The sequence below is a fragment of the Cyanistes caeruleus genome, chromosome 8, assembly GCF_971803275.1.
Source record: "Cyanistes caeruleus chromosome 8, bCyaCae1.hap1.1, whole genome shotgun sequence".
NCBI lineage: Eukaryota > Metazoa > Chordata > Aves > Passeriformes > Paridae > Cyanistes > Cyanistes caeruleus.
Window position 1 is genome coordinate 5,863,319 of NC_141708.1, and position 19,387 is coordinate 5,882,705.

At 39.4% G+C, this 19,387-nt stretch overlaps 1 protein-coding gene and 1 long non-coding RNA gene across 4 annotated transcripts in view; one reads left to right on the top strand and one right to left on the bottom strand.

Moving 5' to 3' along the window:
* CACUL1 (CDK2 associated cullin domain 1) overlaps nt 1–15,906 on the top strand; it is a 42,937-nt gene extending 27,031 nt beyond the window's left edge. For both annotated transcript variants that reach the window (XM_023929944.2, XM_086899361.1), the window contains 4 exons: nt 7,518–7,607; nt 9,672–9,810; nt 11,866–11,909; nt 12,414–15,906. In XM_023929944.2, the coding sequence (XP_023785712.2) occupies nt 7,518–7,607; nt 9,672–9,810; nt 11,866–11,909; nt 12,414–12,454 (314 nt within the window). In that variant the 3' untranslated portion in view covers nt 12,455–15,906. The remainder of the gene's footprint in view (nt 1–7,517; nt 7,608–9,671; nt 9,811–11,865; nt 11,910–12,413) is intronic.
* LOC147651847 (uncharacterized) lies at nt 14,890–19,063 on the bottom strand. Of its 2 annotated transcripts, none has more exons than XR_015289717.1 (3): nt 18,645–18,939; nt 18,024–18,514; nt 14,890–17,920 (listed from the first exon to the last, which is right to left on the bottom strand). It is a non-coding gene; the product is annotated as an uncharacterized LOC147651847 (long non-coding RNA). The 2 variants fall into 2 exon arrangements; XR_015289716.1 differs by having other exon boundaries at nt 15,308–17,920; nt 18,024–18,517; nt 18,645–19,063.
* Nucleotides 19,064–19,387: the final 324 nt, after the last annotated feature.

Consider the following 19,387-nt stretch of genomic DNA (forward strand, 5'->3'; position numbering starts at 1 on the left):
AGAAGTTACTGTGTGCAGAACTGCTTAACTGAATGTAACAAGCAAAGATATAGCATCTTATTTACAGGCAGATTCAGAAATGAGAGTGGGAGGGGGAGAAGATACAGATAATATCCCCATGTCACTAGGGAAGGGTGGTGGAGAATGTTATCTTTGTTCCTGCTAAAGTCCTCCATGAGGTGACTTGTAAGCAGAAAAGCTCAGGAATAAGTTTATTTTCTTCTTATGCAGCCACTGTCTCTTCTGATAGTCCTGCAGTGCAATCTCCGTGCCTGTGTATTCTCATCTAGAAAAATGGCAATTGCTGCGTGGAAGTGAATAGCAGCTCCTGAAACTCTCTATTTCTGGTACTTGCAGTTGGTAAAATTAAGTGGCAGAGTATTTGCAAGTAACTGCCACTCTTCTCATTTGGGATAATGGATATTACTCTTTTGAGTTCAAGAAGTGTTTTTCACTCTTGAAAGAGCAATCTGCTGGTACAGATCATTCAGTACAAGTTGGTTCTTCCCAAAAAAACATCTGGCCGCCCTTTTGTGCAGTAGTTACTCAACTGGGGAGTCAGGTGAACTTTATCAGGGGGAAGATAGCTTTGTGCAGCATTTCTGATTTTGTTCTTGGAGTAATTGCAGAAGTAGCCACTGAAGCCTCAGCACACAGAGTGGTTACTGTGTGTGGTTTCTAAAGGCATGTAGGCAGTTGTTAAATGTAAGTCTTTATGTCAGTGCCTGTCTGAGTTCAGAGCTAAAACCCAGTGTAAAAATATATCAAATATGTTTGCCAAAGTAGAAGTTTTTCTCATGGTTTCCAAGAAAAAGTTGAAAAAAGTCAGGAGGAGGGAGACCACTCACAGCCTAATTCATTATGTTTTCAGTTTCTAGTTAGTTACAGAGGAAATACTTTCTCTGAAGGTTTTTACATATGACAGGTTTGGATCAAGGTCACTTGGATTCAGATGAGGGGAAGAGATCTTGTTGTTCCATTTTCTTTATTTTTTTTGTTGGAGGTGTATTAAAGTTCAATAGAAGGGCTGTTTATGTTGGAAAAGGTTTTTCCTTTATAAAAACGGGAAAGATATTTCCAATGCATTGCTGCTTTCTATAAAGTACCAGAAAAGCTAACTGGAGCATTGGAAAAGGTTACTAACAGCTCTTTAACAATGAGGTTGTCCAGCTTTTTGATTCAGCAGGTAGAAATGTAATGCAAAATTGTAGAGAATGAATCTATTTCTATGTGTTAGAGGTTGATGAATGCAGCAGGGAGGATGTTCCCTGTGCAGGGATTGTCCTGTTGTGCAGTCCCTCAGCAGGAGTGTTTGTTGCTCTGCAGGCACCTAGCCCTGTGTATTTAGCAGCTGTGTTTTGCTGTGCTGACCTCCCAAAGCCTGTTGATGTCAGTGAAGCAAGGGACACCCCTCATCTCTTTGGCACATGCTTTGACAAAATGCCTTTCATTAATAAATGCCATATCCAGCTTTTGTTTGTGAATACAGAACTCTGTTTGAGAGGAGCACTGCAAAAGGCTGAGGGAAGGAGTGTGATTGATGCCAAGTTCATGGCCTGACTCAACAGCTACAACAGAGACCACAGGGGTCTGTTCTGATGTGTGTTGGGTTTTTTTATTCACTCCCTGTGTCTCACCCTTTGGCACAGATAGACAAGAAAAAGATAGATTGTATTGACATTCACCCTGTTTGAGGTGGTGTTTCTTCCCTCCCCCTCAATTTTGACATCTGTCTCAAACAGTCTGCACATGAGAAGCAGCCTGTTATTGCCTTGATGCACCAATTACAGAGAAAACACCCTGACAAGGGGAGAAAACAATCTCATGGTTTCTTAGCTTCTTGCAGAGAGCATTGCCCCCAGCCTTTCTGTATGCTGCTGACACTGAAGAAGTTGTTCTTTGTGCTTCTCATTTCCATGTCACATCTAATGACTGTGTTTCATAAGGAAAATGATCTTGTCCTTGAGTGTCTGTCCTGAGCTGGTTTTGTCATTTATAAGTTTGGTGCAGCAGAACCACAGGCTTTTATCTGAAAGCTTTGTTCCCTGTAGGAAGAGCTGAGGGTCTCATTGCATAGTTTTGGCTACATCTGCATTAATAAGTGGGGTGGTGTAAAGGGAGCAGAATATGAAACGCCTCTGTGTTGGTGTTGAGAACCCAGTGCTGACCTTCCCCTGCTTTTTGGAGGGTTTTAGTTCCCACTTGTTCTTGTCTGCTCCTTTGGACAAAGTGCCAGGAGTAGCAGTTTGAGCACATTTGGTTTAATCTGGTCCAAAGGAATTAAAGTAATATGCTCCAAGGCAGCTCTCTCATACCAACCTAGAAGCAGCAGAGTGGGGATGATCAGTGAATTTTCTTCAAAATCACATTTCTAATCTGAACTAAAGCTTTACTATAGGAACTGCCATCAAGAGTTCAAAATCATTATTCTTTTTGGTTTGGGATCCAGAGTGACTACTGTGATGACAGAAGCAGTGTGCTTTAAATGTGTCTTTTTTGATTACTGAGGCCCTTTCCTTCTGTAATACATTGGATGTTACTCAGCCTCTAGACACTGCTTTGCTTCCTCCTAAAACTGAGAAGTTAGAATGAGAAGAAAATCTGCACACCTCTACTCTGCCACATTCATTAACTATATTTCTTGCTTTTTAAGTTTAAGAATGAGACAGAAAAAAAGGGAGATTTCTTTAAAAAAGAAGTATTAAGAAAGGCAGAATTACTGGTCTGCTGAGTGACTCTGTCCTTAGAATTAGCATATGTGTCAGGATAGGTAAAATGAAATGAGATTTCTTCCTCAGGGCCTTAAAAATGAAGAAAGGTATCAGAGCATTAGGAGAAAATACCATTTAATTCCAGTGTGTTTGTGCCAGACTAAACCATGGTGTTTTCTGTTGGAGTTCCTCAGAAATAAAAATCTAATGTAGTCTTTTCCCCAGATATAAAGCTGTTGAGGTTCCAGCTTTTGACAGTAATTGATTGGGGGGGTGGGGCACGAAGATTCTGTAGCATAAAAAAGTCCTTTTTCGAGATGTAGGGAAGGGATACACTTATTCTAAAGTTCTTCATTAAAAAGATTTCTAAAATAATTTTATGCATCTACAGGATTGTGTACATCTACAGGATTCAGTATTTAATTTCTAGATTATTTTATGTTGGCAAGTAGTTGAATCACTTTAAGTTTCCAATTCTGACCTTCTAAACAAAGTTCTCATTCCTCTCCTTCCTTTTTTCCTTCCAAATATTGATAGAAACAGATAACTGATAGTGAAAATCAACTGCAGTATTGTTCCACTTCTTTTCCAGCCCATGGAGAGTGTGCTGGGATGCTGCTATTGCAGAAAGTCAACCATGCCTTCAAAACTCTTGTCACATTAATGTCACCCTTTTCTTAGACCTCAGCAGACACCCTTACTCTCTCCAGGTCTAACTAAAAGATATTTTGTAGCTGTTTAATGTTTCTCTGCAGATCTGATGGAATAACCAATATTTACACACTCAGCAGTTTTAAGTGGGCTAATAATATATCACTAATCAATAATATCAATAATATCTAATATTGAAATCACAGCTGTAATTTGACAGCTAAGGACTAAGTAATTGTGTTGTAACAATACTGGAAGCAGTCTGGGTTGTTACCAAGTATTGTAGAACACATTCAAATCCTTTAAATAACAATTTATATGTAAATTTTGTCTCTGAACTAAACCTTTCATGAAAGAACTCCAGGCCATTTTAAAAAGTCGCAGTTACCTTTCTTATTTTCCTTGTTACATGTTGATTAAGTTGCAGCACCTCAAATTAAGTTGGAAAATGCAGTCTCAGGTAATGACCACCATGGTTAATCTGGCTCCTTGGCAAAGAAATAGGAATAATAGTCTAATTTCAATAAGACCTCATAAAATTTTAAATGTGAAAATGCCACCCTGTTTTCCAATTATACTAATCCAAAAGCATATATCTCTGCATTTATTGCTTTGTTTTTCATATTTATTCTTTTTGCAGCACTGAATATTTTCCATGTGATTAAGACTCAGAATTTTTATTTTGTAGTATTTTTACTATGTACTTAATAAAGCTTTTGGTCTTTGTAATGAATATTTTAAAAGTATGCTGGGGCTTTATTAAATGCCTAGTGGGAAACACATAATAAAAAAAATGTATTTTTTTTTTCTGATCTACATTTTAATTCATTGCAAACTTGTAAAGAATTTAAGTTAAGGTAAAATTTTATTTTTAAAGGAAGACAAAGCCCCAGGATCATGAGGAGTTTGATATAACTGCAAATGTGAGGGTTAAGCCAAAGAGAAAGTCAGTTTTCATTCAAAAGCTTTTGAAGTTCTAGATCAGTAATTAACATGGAGAAACTAGTGAAAGTAAAGAAGTAAAGAGGTAATACATGATCAGACTTCATCAGACAATTTAATAATAAAATACAAAGCAGGTAAAAACCCAACAAACTAAAATTGCCAAACAACAACACTAAAAAACAAACACAAAAACCTGACCAACGTACAGAAAACCACAACCCAAAACGGCAACAACAAAAACTTCCAGCTGCATTTTGGCTGCCAGCTGTGGCAATTCCCTCCCTTTATTTGCTGTTGGCATCAGGGTTCAATCCAGTACTTTGCATGGACTGGGATAAAGGAACCATCTTACCATCTTCAAGGTGATCAGGATTTTATCCCAGTGAAGTGGAAAGGTTCGTGTGGTCAGATGGACCCAGAATAATTTGGCTGAGGGAAAGGTAATTTACTACTAAAGGTAAAATCCTACTGCAGATTTGATTCCATGGGATCTGCAGATCCTCCCAAGGGGCAGGAATGCTGTGCACTTATGTAAGGGCTCAATTCCCTGGAAATATTGAAGTTGTAACTCTGCACAATAATACAGACATTGCATACATAGTGGAATTAAGTCCTAAAAAGCACAGTTTGTACAGCAGGACAAAGATCTCCAGTATCTGTTTTATGTTAAGCAATGGGTTCTGCTGCCATTGGAGACTGAAGAGCAGCAGCTGACTAAGCTCTTGGGGTCTTGCTGTTAGTGGGAATATGATTTCTAATTTTTTTAAGGTGTATTGCAGAGTAGTTACAACTTTGAACACATCTGCCTAAGTCATACTTAGGTATGATTTGTTAAATTAGCTTACTTTGTAGTTCCGTTAAATTACTCCAGAGGGGGAAAAAAGCCCTTGTACTAACATGCAAAAGTTTTACTGTTGTGCCAGAGAAGTTACATTTTCCCTAAGTAAGATCTATTTCCAAATGAATGTTGAAGGATAGAAAAAGCTTTTTAGAACAGCTAAACCCTAGGTTTTGCAAATCAGTCTTGAGTTATGAACAAGTGAATTTGAACTTGTTAAGATATCATCTGCTACTCGTGGAATTACTGGGCTCCTGGATCTTGTCCAAAGTGCCCCACTGTAATTAGGAAATAGCTTAAATGTTCATCCAGAGGCAGGGTTCTCCTTGCACAGTGCTACTGTGCAGTATTGGGGTAGCTTGATTACTGCAGAGTATCTGAAGTTGCAGGTTCATACCTCACTTACTCCAATAGTGTTCATTCACTGTTCCTCAAAATTCCTTGAGGCCATTTTGGGTGTTGTGTTCAAGAATATTTCAAAGCATTTTCTATCTCTCTGCATGTAATACTTTTCATCATGGGAACCCACACTTCTTTTCTTTGATTCTGCCAGGAGTTATTTTCAGGACTCTTTACAGGTTAATTAACTTGTTCTCGTGTTAGTTGCTTAGTCTGTAGAACGTGGTGTTAATTCATGAGCACTGTGGAGGTGGTCAGATGGTGTCATGGTGTCATTACCACTCATTCAGCTAAGGTTCAGTTTTATTTTGCCTCTCCCTCCTTTATCTTTGTAAATGCTGCAGGTGCAGTTCTGGGAGTGGGTAGAAGGAGTCTGTATAATTTCTGTGTTGTAGACTCTCACTAATTATTCTAATAAAGCAAGAGTCAAAGCCATAGTATTTGTTACTCTTTTGTAAGATTATTAAATAACAACAGAGATAATTTCAGCATGTCTTGCGGAGCTGTTTCTATTCTTTGAGCCTCTCAAGTAGTAATACAGGATTGAATGAATGTCTTTGTTTGATTGCAAAACTGAAGATGAATTTGTGTGTGAAGAGGTTTTTACATCTTAGTTTCCAACTTTGTTTTTAAATTTACATTGAGATCTTTTGGTTCTACCCAGAGGGGAGTCTTGTTTGCTGTTAGGGAAATTGTTCTGAAAACACAAATCCTACAGCAGTGCTGTTCATTTTTCAAGGCTTGATGTCCAGCTTTTGGACAAGCTGAAGTGGCCACAGTAATTAAAGATATAAATATTTGTATATGCACACACATTGTTTGGATTTTTCATTACTGTCACATTATAAAGCACTATGTCCATTTTAATTCTATGATTTCCAACTTTCCTGGCTGCCAAGAGGCTCTTTGACAAATCTTTAGGAAGAGGGTAGTAAATATGTCATTAGAGGACAAATCACTGTCTCTCACACTCTCAAGGCTTCAGCTGAAATGAGCAAGCACTTTTAAGATGGCTCTTTGCAAAACAAATTCATCAACAGCAATTAAATATAACAACTTTGATTACTTGAAGGTTACAAGAAAGTACTTTGTTTTAATTTCCCTGTGATATAGCTTCAGAAAGAGAAGACAAAACATGCTATTGAAGATTTTTCTTTCTATTTAAGAATTCTAGTGGAGATGCTCTGAAGCTTAAAAAAGCTGAGTTTCTCCAGTGTAAGGCCAAGAGATGTATAGTAGAGGTAGAATTATAAGAGTCATTTCTCCTCCTGTGGTGGGCATAGAAGGATGCTCAACTTCTTGGTAAAGAAGTTAAAATCAAGAGTCAGCAGTTGGTTCACACCTAATTTCTTTCTTTTGTCTGTGTGTGTGTTTCTGTAATTCAGATGTATATACCAAGCTCATGCAAATACAAATAAGGAATAAAACCTTACATCACAACATAAACAGTAAATGTGCTATTGGCAGCTTTTTCATCAAGAGGAAGGTGCAATTACTAACTTGTGTTTAAAGGAACAACTTCTATTCTTTAGGGTTTACAATTTTTGCACTACACATGTGTAGACTTTCAGTCCATCCTTAGTTTTGTGTGCAGGATTCTAAATGCTGTAAAGTAAGATTTGTGGATCTTCAGGTGTTTAACACACTTGGTATGAATTTGCTTCAGTTCTGTGTCTGAATACTTAAAGACATCACCTGAGTGGTTTTGCCAAACATCTGCCATCTCCAGTGAATGAAAAATAAGTTATTACACATTCTCACTATACATAATTTGAGCAGGATACTTCTGTCTAAAGTTGATGTTTTATTACTCTTGAGAATAAGTTGAAATCAGATACGTGGCTGCTTTTTTGGAGGACATCAGGTGCCAAAAAAAGCACAATTGCTGTATTTTTTTTGATTAAAAAAAATTATGTATAAGAGCCTGTATATTTTGGATGGAAAAGTTGCTGATTGTGTTAATTTTGTTTCAGCTTTACTTTTGGAAGCTCAGTCAACACCGTTTCAAATAACTCCTTCAACCATGGCAAATATTGTGAAAGGCCTGTATACACTACGACCAGGTAAAAAGGAAGAATGTTTCTACTGATCTCATCTTGTGCTTTTCATTTTTTTGCCAGAATGTGTCTACTCTCTAGGTAATGCCCAGTTAACAATCAAAGTGTGTTGTGTTTGTTCCTTGTGCTGCTCAGTTCCACCCTGGGTCCTGTTGCCTGTCACCTGGGCAAGGTACCATGTGAACACCAAGTACTTTTTATAAAAACAGCAACCCAGTCCTCTGTTCTGGAGGCAAGGAGGAGATCCATTCCTTCTCTGCAGAAATAAGAAGGATGTTAATGAGTCAATCATGGTAGAAATTTGGAAGTACTGAAATGGTAAAAGTTGTATTGAGAGTCACTTGTCAAACAACAGGTCTTTGGCATGAGGTGAATGATTGTTTCTTTATGAAGCCATTGTTTTGTTGGTATTTCATGGAAGAGCTTAATTTAACTTGTGAATGTGACATCTTATGCAACAACAGTTATATTAAAGGAAAATGGTGTTGCAGATCTTAATCAACCTTGTATGAGAATCTTCGAAGTTTTGGAGAACTGAGAGCCTTACCCTGTGCTTGAGAACTTCTTAGAAACAAGAAGTGTTCAAAATATCAATAAATAAATGGCACCTGTTCCCCTTCCTTTTACAGTCCTGAGAGTTTCTTACTGTGGCATACCTGAGAGAAGGATTGTGCCTGAGCTTCAGTCTGTTTTTGCAATCCCCATTTATGGAAACAGAAATGAGAATGGGAATCCTTTACGAAAAGCTTTAGTGCAATATTTAGCAAGTGTACAAACCAGGAGTGTAGTGGACTCTACATGTACAAAATGCACTTTCTGTAAGCAAAGATTATATTTACATCAGCAAAAGTAACATACTTCTATCAATTATAAGGCAATGCTAATTTCAGTTCTAGAAAGTGTTTGGGACCAGAGATAGGAAGGGTGTATAAATAAGTATAAAAGTGTTACTGTTTTGAAAGCAATTCAGGGTGGTTGTTCCTTGACCACACTTCATACTGTAGGTGATGGACTTGTGATTTCACAGTTCTCCATTTCAGATGATCCCTGTCTTGCTGTCCACAGCACAGACACTGCTTTGGGTTGCTACCATGGCACTAACCAGATTTTGAGTCCTAACAGCTGTCAGACTTCCAAATGTTGCCAGAGAAGGAAGACTCTCTTTTAATCCTAGCTCAGTACTGGGGCCAGTCCTTTTAAAAACCTCTATCACTGATCTGGATGAGGGGGTCGTGTGCTCCCTCAGTCAGTTTGGGGGACTGTGGGAATTTTATAAAAACTCGTGGTATTCCTCAGTGAATTAAAAAGCTTCACTTTTTTCTAAGATCAAATTTCAGGTAGCTCCTACAGCCTGTGGAAAGTCTGGCTGCAGAAATAGTTGAGGGCTATTTATTTTTCTCAAACTTTGCTACACAGTTTCTGTAAACCCAGTCTTCATCCCTTGCTTAGTCTTAAAGCCTTGAAGCAACTTCAAGGTAAATTGTCCTGCTCCTGTAAAACAATGTTCAGTGTAGTGAAATAAAATCACATTTCTGTCCTGAAGCTGAACAAGTACATTAGAATTTTATTATGAACATTAAAAAAGCATATGTCTAAGCTTTGGAAGACCAATGAGAGAAATGAATGAATTCTTTTGAAATGGGGATGGAGGAGTAGGGTTGGATGATGATACTACTGTGTTTTTTACAAGTAAGACTCAGGGGAGAGAAGGGTACATTTTGGGGATAAATTTCCTGGAGTAAAATGTTATAATCATTATCTGATTATCCAAGTGAGTTTGCTGATCATTAGTTGCCTGTCCTTAGGAGTGTCCAGGGACTCAACAGGTCCTGTGAGATGTAGCAAGAACTGAATTTCAATTTGATGATGAAGTTGAGAAAAATAGTAATTTTTCTATCTACATCTGTTAAGGCATGGTTCCTGTGGATTTGGGAGTTTTCCTTTTTACTTTTTTTTTTTTTATTTAAGATCCTATAATGTATTAAAAATAAAGTTACATTTGTCAAACAGTAACATTTTCACAAAATATCTCTTCGATATATTTTGTTATTGCTTTCTGTCTTCTTACAGAATGGGTACAGATGGCACCAGCTTTATTTTCTAAATTCATCCCAAATATTCTACCCCCTGCTGTGGAATCTGAGCTTCAGGAATATGCTGCTCAAGACCAGAAACTTCAGAGAGAGCTTATTCAGAATGGATTTACTAGGTAATAATTATTAATCTTTTGTAGTGATTGTGCAGGACAGTGCTGAAATGGTAAAAATGGATGCACCTAAAAATACTGAAGAAATAATTTAAGAATTAAGAACCTTCACAATTCAGTATTTGAAATATGGCCTTATTTTCAATGTCTTTTCAGCACTAACAGCCCTGCAGATGGTACCCAACCAGTAGATGATTGTAAGGCTTGAAATGTTTTGAACAGGGTGCTTGCAGTTCATGCATCTCTGGGTTTTGGTTGTGCTTCTACTGCATTATCATGCTCCTGTTCAACCTTTACTTTGGCTGTTTATATGCTCTGTTTTACTCATGGTGCTTCTGAAAATGTCAGTTTTCTCCTTGCTCCACTTTCAAAGCTATTTATACAAGCAAGGTGTTTATTTTAAATAGATGTTTCCCATCTGAATATTAAATTGAGGAGAGGGAAAAGGAAGAGGAACAAACAGTAAAAGACACAGGAGAAAATGTTCATACTGTAACTTGTTGCCTCTGGGCAGTGCCTTTTGCTCTGTGCTGTTTTTTCTGCCAGTCAAAGGCACAGCACTTTTCACCATTTCTGCAGTACTCTGACAATAAGATCAGGCTGGGGAACTGCTCTACTCTCAAGAGGTTAATTTCTTCATAAAGAGAAAACATCTTCATTTTTCCTGTTACCTGTGCAGTGCTGAGAGTCTGGCCCTGTAGTGTGAACACCCACTAGATGTGGGTATGTTTAGTGTTGGGTGCATTTCTAGGTTTCATGACCTGTGGTTTTCCTCAAAGGTCATCTCTCTCTTCAAAGCCTGGTAAATTATTTAGCTTCAGAGCTCTACTGTTGACCCAAATGCAAATGACGTGGTGCAGACTCTTCCTTGTAAAGGCTGTCTGTTGAGGAAAAGAATTTTTTGAGAGATAAGCATAAAAATAAAACCATAAGACCCTGGGCTGAGAAAAGCAATGCATTTGGCTCAAGAAATGAAAGTGTGAGACTTTGTAACTGAGTAGGCATATTATGCTGACAAAAGAATGTAATGTACAGAACAAAACAAAAAAGGGAACAATTTGGTGTTGTCAAACTTTCAATCTTACTAATTCTGTAGGTGGCTGATAATAGTTCTGCTTAAAGTGCATTTCACCAGTTTCACACTGCTTGGAGAACTTAATGTTACTTTCAAGTACTAATGATTATATCCACAAAACCAACTGGTTTATTGACATGAACTTTGCCTTGCAGTGGTCAGTGTCCCTCCCCAGCCTTTCATACAGTCTGTCCTCCTTACAGAACCAGCCAAAGAATTTCACAGCCCAGTCTCTCATTTTCATCTTTCCAACCAGTTGGTTTTGTGGATTTAGACTGTTAGTACTTGAAATGTCACATTTAGTTCTCTAAGCAGCGTGAAACTGGTGAAATGCACTTGTAAGCAGAACTATTATCAGCCACCTACAGAATTAGTAAGATTGAAAGCAATAACTATGAAGAACACAGCACAGTGAGGTGTATTCAGCAGCAGTAATTGCACATCAGCTTCTAGTTGAAGAACAACAGCTTATCAACACCATTAAGTGCTAAAATCTTCTGCTTAACGAGCAAATGCTGTCAGCTCAGATTTACTTAGAGTCTGTAAGATTCAGGAGCATCTTTCCAGACTGACAGATGCAGAAATTTTTTACATAGTTCTATAAAGTTTGGTTGAGGAATTCAAAGTGAGGAAAACAATGCATGTTTTGTGCTCTAACTGCGTGTGAGCATTTTTCCTCATCTTCATTTTGTAAAAGATTATCCTATGAGATCAAGCCTACTGCAAAAGGATGAGGTAATTAAATTTGTGAAATACAGCTTATACTTTTGGTAAATTGAGGTTCCTGCAATAGTAGTATTATTTCTATGTTTGTATTTTTTGCCTAAATTTCTAGAAGCTGCTGATTGTGCTGAGGTATTTCACTGTTGTTTTGAAGATCACAGAATGGTTGGGGTTGGTAGGGACCTTTGAAGTTCCAGAGGAGCAGGGACATCTTTCATTGAGGTTATCATGAAAACACCTTTCTTTGTCTTTTCCTGCAGAGGTGACCAGTCACGCAAGAGAGCTGGAGAAGAGTTAACTTACAGTAAGTACAGATCCAGCCCTGCCCTCCAGCAGGCTCCAGCCCCTCACAGCTTGGGCATTCAGGTCATGGTGGACTTCTGGGTTCTCTGGGTGGGGAGGTGTCAGGAGCATCTTCACATGTAGCAGATGTCTGCAATGTAGTCTTTACTGTGCCAAGAAATAATACAAACAGCTTAGATGTAGAGCTGTTGGGGAATGGTGTCTGTTCTGGTACTGTTGTGAACTTCTGCTCATTTTATGATTTTATGGCCCTCTTCCCACCAAGTTTCCTGATGTGCTTTCAGCTGAGTATGCTCACTTTATTGCCTACCATAAAATGTTACACAGTTTTATGATGAACTCTTATTACAGGCTGAAATGACTGAATGGACATTTATATGGTGCATCAGCTTCTGTTTACACCGAGAATGTTTTGCAGACACTGCTGTGTTTTGGGGGAACGGTGGCAAGGGACATCATATGGAAGTTTAATAAGAGGATTTCTTAACTTTTTCTACAATTTCAGATGGCTCATCAGCTTGTGCAAGCTCCAGGGGATACAGATAGTGAATATACTGGATCAGCTTCTATTCCTAGCCAGAACAGACACTGGAGGAGCACAGGTATTATCTGGAGCCTCCTTTGGCAACTGCTGATACTCAAGCTCTGACACAAACTATGCCTCAAAGAAGAGTTTTGGACTTTCTTCTTTATATAATAAAATGTCAGTTGCTGCTACAGTTGAGATGACTTTGAAAGACACAATTCCTTTGTCTGGCCTATCAACAAGTTCTTCTGCAACCTTTGTGAGGAATGCACCTTGAAAAACAATCCTTTCAAAGTGGAAACGGGCAGCCGAAATCAGCAGCTTCCTAAAGCGTTAGAATGGAAGAATCCTTTTTGCACTCTTTTCTTATTATTAAGGACATTCTTAAAACTAGCTAACACGTCAGTGTATTAGATTTTAAACTTCAAGTTATTTTCTGGAGCTTCTACTCAAATAATAAGAATAAAGTTTCATTATTTTGCAGTATTTGTTTGTTAGTTTAAAACCTGTCACCTTTCAAGAGTTGGTCCCATATAAATGTATCTTCTGTCAGGGAGTTTTGAATTCCAGATTTTTCTTTTATCTTCTTTTTTTTTTTTTTTTACTTGATATTTTGAAATCTGTTTTCCTATGTGTTTGTACTCTGTGCCTTCAGCTTGTGCACTTTGCGACTTTATAGACCATATTTTGTTACTGCAAAATGTGTTCTTGAGGAAAAACTTGATGTGAACAAACATGCTGCAAAGTTGCACTTTTCTCTTGCATTAATGGGAAGTGAAAATAAGGAGGAAGGAAGAAAAGTTGAACCTATCATGATCACTAATAGTGACTTAGAAGTTTGTCCCCATTTATTTTTCACATGTATTCATGTTTAATGCAGGGACCAACTCTTGGAGAATCCCCCTCACTGACTTTTTCATTGGCCTCAGGAGTTGGACTGGATGACTCTTGTCCCTTCCAACTCAGACTGTTCTGTGATTCTATGATTCCATAATTGTGATAGATGGAGATGAGAATTCCAGACTGAACAAAATACCAGGATGTGGTTTATGTTGTGCTCTGTAAAAACATGGGCAAAACTCTCCAGTCTGGTAGCTCTGCAAAGTGCATCTCCATCAGGGCGAGATTTGCACTGGGCTGAACAACGGTACCTGTCCAGCATCACTCTGGGGCTCCTGTGCCATTTCTCCTGCTGGGGGATGCCATGGGGCTGTGTGACAGTAGACAGTCAGAATCAGGGATTTCAGGAGTGATATAAAGTGTGCCTGTGCCCATCTGCCTCCTGCCTCCTGTCCTGTGTCCTGGAGATCCAGCTGAGCCCATTGCCACAGGATCTGGGGCTAGGGGCTGAGTCTGCTCATTGTGATGTGGGTTAATCAGCAGTATGGCTAATGCAGCTCTTTCATGAGGGGAGAAGCATACTTGAAAAAGCAGTTTAATTACAGGGTTTGGGGTTTTTTTTTTCATTACCATGAATTTATTTTTTATTGCCTTTAGTTATGAAGAGAAATAGGTTGGTAATATAAAAGAAAAATCTTTCTGAAGTGAAATAGAAGTTTGTTCAGTTTTGATTGGCACAACTGCTATGCCTGTTTTAAAAATACAACACAAAATACCAACACAACTCCTTTTATGCTTGTATGGGTTCATTACAAAATGCAAGAAAAAAAGAAAAAAAAAATAGATGCGGCAGGGACAAAGTTTCTTTTTCTTTTGTATCCAGGCTTTATGTCAGTGGATTTAATTCCATCAGTGTCTCATCAGCCACTTTGGCAATGTGGTTTGGTTGGAGGGTAGGGGAGGAAGAATGAATTTGACACTGCTGGGATTGACAGATTCAAATATGATTTCCCTATGTCTTTCTTTGCATCTTTGCAAAACCTGTTTAATTTTGAGGAATTGTTTCTTTTTAAATTAAGACCTAATATGTCAGTGTTTTGTGTTTAATGTAGAGCGATGCCAGCAGTCTGAACTCATCCCCAGCAGTGTAAACCAAGCCACTCTGAGAAGGAATTTTCAGGTGTTGGTAGTGTCTGCTTCAGCTTTGCTACCAGTTACTTAAATTGGAGCAGAATTAGATAAAATCAGGGGGTTTAAAAATTTTGTTGAAATGTGCTGTGGAGAATTAATGAAGGCTAATAGGGAACAAAAATAATTTGCCAGCTTCCAAGTTTTTAAAGTTTTGGCTTTAAACAAAAAATAGAACCTCTGATAGTGTCCTTAGCTTTAAATATCACTGTCTGCTGAAATGGCAATATTCTTGAGTTAAGAATAGATGCATTAACCTAATTTGGTTAAAGTTTGTTTACAATTTCATTACCATCCTGGTTCACACAGTACAGTAACCAAGCTCTGTCATCTTTGTCAAGTGATCACAGTTTTTCTCTGTTCTTAAAGTGGTTTTATTGGTTCAGGTTTGTAAATAACATGTAGTGCTTCATGTCTGAGGCAAGGGTTTAACATTCCTTTTCCATTGCATTATGTTTGGGACACAAACTCCCAGAGAGACAATTCCATCAAAAGGTAAAGCATTCCTGTCAGTGTGGTTCACTGTGTATGCACTGAGTAGGGCTTGGGTGCTTCTAGTCCTGTGTAGCATTGTCACCACTGGCCCCCATTCCTGAGGAATCTGTTTGTTAAGCACTGTATTATGTTGTAAATTTGGCATTACAATTCCTGTATGTTTTGGCATTATTTACATAATGCTGAAATGTTGTTTATCTGTTGAAGACATCATTGTGACTGAGCATGGAACAAAATACAGGATACAATACTAAATTAATTTGTTTCTCTGTAAACTTGCATTTTACTTACTGTCAAACTAACTCAGCCAACTTGAGCATTGGTACTGTAAAACCACAATTACCAACAGCATGATCCTAACTTCAGTATTTAATTTAACCAAATAACTTGTGGTGAATCTGTTGCATCTGTAGCTTACTCTGTTAAGCAGTAAAGTTGGTTATACAATGGGTGTCCTCTTTATGTTGCACTGGTTCTATGGCCAAGCTTGCTACATTAAAATATTTTTAGATTAATTTCATTTCTTTATTTGAGAAGTTGAAATATTGAAATTCAGCATGCTGACTAATGGTTGGCAGTTGTTGATACATGGTTCAGATGGTCTTTGGCACAAATGATGGGGTGGGGGGGGTCTAACCAAGTAAGTACCCAACTCTTCTTCAGCTGCATCTCCTTCCTGCAGTTGTTGGGGAAATGTTTACAGATCAATGCATTGAAGAAGGTTTTGCCTCCTGTAACTTGACAGAAATATGATCAGCCAGCCTCATCCCTTTTAATTTGTCCCTGACATGATTATTTACTTTCTGAAAATTAAGAAAACCAAACAAAACCCCCAAGAACTACAAAGGGCATGTTTTGAGTGACTGAAAAATGTTTCTCATGTGCACTGTGACAACCCTAGTGAAAGGAGTGTTCTGTAGAACTATAGAATAAAAAACAACCACTTGAATTTGACTCCTGTCATCAACCCAGCTCCAGCAAGAGAAAAAACAAAGAATTTTGTGGGGTTTTTTGATTTATTTGTTTGGGTTTTGGTTTGTTTGTTGGGTTTTTTTTTGTGTGTGTGATGCCTTCACATGCACAAGGTATCCAGAGGATGCTTGATTCAGTGCACAGTGGGGGTAGGATCAGTTGACTGCAACCATCCTGGATTTTATCTGGGATAAACAAGGATCTTTTTGGTAGCTTACAAACTTCAGGTATTGGTAATTATGTCAAGCATGAACCAGGTGTGGGCTTACTCTGGCAGGTGTTATTCCAGTAGCTACAAGCCATGGGAATTTACTTTGTAAATTTAGTACAAGTCAGTCTGGTACTGGCCTAACAAGATATTTTTATGTCCCTAATGCCTGTTAAGAGGAAAAGGCTGGAAAAAGGCTGGAAAATCTAAATTTCATCCTTGTAGCACTGAAATAGTGTGGCTTTGAATGGGGACCATGTGAGGGGAAGTTTTCCCCTGTCTATCAGGATTGACAGAAAATCAGCATTACTGCATGAGCAGAACAGGACAAACTCACTGATTTGGCCTTAGCAGAAAACTCCTTGACAAAGCACTTTGTGCTTTGCTAGAGAGAGTGAGGGAAAGGATTAAACCAATGTATCTTGATCTAACTGGAGTGACTTGTTAAGGAGATTCCAAAATTCCATAGGCAATGAGTACTCAGAAATTCCTTCTGGCTGTCTCTGGAATGCTCCAGATACACTTGGTTAATGTTCTTCTTTCTGAGCTTCTGCTCTCTGACCTAATTAGCACAGACCAGCAATGTTGACTCGCCTAATGATGACAACAGAATGGATTTAGTAATAGCACTTATTGCCTCATTAGTACTGTTTTTCAATTAGTCCTTCCTTAAGAAAAACTACTCCAGTTTCTGTGATGACCTGGGTCAGCACTGGATTCTGTTTGAGAGCAGCAGGTAATTTATTTGTTATTACTCGTGGTTTGCAGTGTTTGCCATCTGTCAGCAAACTGGATGGTTTTGTACGGAGAAGAGTTCATAAATTAATGTCAGGATGGTTGGTAGGTGCTGCCCTGTGGATGAGGTGCATTGCCAGGATGAGAGCTCCTGGTCAAGGAGGGATAGGTGGGGGTCTGCAGGCTCTGCTGAGGTGGTCCCTGGGGTAAGGGTGACGCTGCTGTCCTGTGGGAACATCCAGTGACCATGGAGTGAATTGCACTGCCAGCAAACATCCCAAACGCCTCCACAGTCACTGTGGGAGAGCTGTGTGTGACTGTAAACTCACCTCTTGCCTCCAGAGTTGCCTGCTCCTGTGGCAGGTTGGCTGAACAGTGACATTCAGCCTGTTTGAAACAGGTCAGGGCTTGAAAACTAAGGATTATCCCTGACTCAAATTCCCTGTGTGCTCAATGTGAAACAAATGATTTCTCCAGCAGTTACCACACATCACTACATGGATGTGCTTCCAGATTTCTGGTTTGGGGTCTCATTTACTGGCCATGGGCTGCTGGTACTTGAACCCACCTCGTGGAAGGAGCTGGAAGCAGAACTTGGCAAACCAGACCAGTCCTACGTGTGCAAGAGCAGAAGGGAAACAGGCCTGTTTGGTTCTTTCTCTTCATTGCTTCTGTGCTAAGTCTTTATTGAGCAGGCACCTGCTGTTCCCAGTTGCTTGGTCAGCCTCAGTTGTTTCAGGTCCACAGTTTGGATGTCTGTTGGAATGGATCTGAGGCAGAATTCCATCCAAGCTGTAGAATAATCATTTCCCTTAAAATGCAGAGATGCGTCATACCTGGTGATTATCTACTTGTTTTGTAAATAATCTCATTATCCTGTTCCCTCAGTTACAACTTCTGAATGCACATTCAAGTGAAATGTGCTTTCCAGCTGTGGCTCCAGTCTTTGCAGAGAATGCCATGGTTACTGGTATGCAGGGCAGAGACACCCATAAAGTGAAATCCTGCTTCCATACTTCTGTTTCCTCTTTCCCTCTGGAAATGTGACCTGGAATGAAAAACTGCATCTTCAGTTCATTTGTGTTCTGACATAATTATGTTTTTTCATTTATTTTTTAATAATTCCCAGCATTGAATTTGCCTTTTCTTACCAACTGCTGTGTATCAAGCTAACCCTTCTTAGAGCTGTCTCTTAGAGTGCCAAGATGCCATCTGTGGGTTTTAGCAGCTCCTCCTTGTGAAAGCAGAATTAGGATCACGTTTTCCCAGTGCATCACTTTGTAAGTCACTGCACTCAGATGTGGTCTGGAGCTCTCACCCCCTTGGTGAGTGAAATGAAGTCCTGTAGCTCTTCAAAGCCAATGTTCTGCACTTCCTTGGGTGATTCCATGTGAGCTTCACATTTCACTGTTCACCTCCTTGTCAGATTATTGTGAGCACAGCAATGAGCTGGACCCCAGTGCTGTGGGCATGTGGTGGTGACCTCTGTCTGTTAGCAGCACAGTCAGCTCCTGCTGTGGCAATTTCTTCATCTGGAAAAGCTCCTGCATTGTAGGAATTGCTGGGCAGGCCTAAGGGTCTGAACTCTCCCATCACAGGTGACAAAAGTTTGGGTGGAAATTTGTGGTGTCACGCTCTGACTCTGCTGATGAATTGGGTAAAAGGAAACAAGACAAATTTTAGCATAATATTTCATCTAGTCTATTTAGCAAAGAGTTTCTCCAAATCTGCTGCAAACTCTCTGCACTTGGACTGAAAAGCTTATAACTTGCCAGGTCCTCTTGTCATCTTGCCAGCACAGCTGCTCATCCTGAGAGAATCTCTGGGCACCTGAAGGTCCAGACTGAGCAGAGGAGAGTGAGCAGAGCAGTGCAGCAGCCTCAGCAGGTCTGGCTGAGGTTTCACATCCACAGCTGCTGCTGTTTTATCTACAGGGCACTTCAGTGCCTCATCATCACATTTGCTTCTCTGATTGTTACTTTAAAATAAGTCACAGTCGGTGATCTGCAAATGTCAGGAGTCACCTTTGAGGCACATTTACCAAAGCCACAGTGCTCCTCCTGAGCTATATCATCTCTGGGCTCTTGTCAGTTCAAATCCTGCCTTCCTGGGCAAATCCTTCCAAATCCTGGGTGGGATGGGCATGGAAGGGCTGAGTTCAGCTGTGCAGGGGCTGGCTGCAGTGGTCCCCAAGTCCTCAGGCCTGCAGACAGGTTTTTAATTACAGGGTAATGACAGTGTGTGTAGCCCAGGGCTGACCTTCAGGGGTGGGAGGTGGTTTGCCTAATAAATGGGGAAACAAAAGATTATCCTTTGCTCTGCATTTATGTGAGCAGATAAAAAGGGCTTTAAGAGAGTAGGTTAGATATTAAAAATAAATTATTTACTCAGGGTAGCAGAGCACTGGCATAGGGTGAGCAGCCAAGCTGTGGTTGCCCCTGGATCCCTGGAAGTGTCCAAGGCTGGGTTGGACAGGGCTTGGAACAGCTGGGACAGTGGGAAGTGTCCCTGCCAT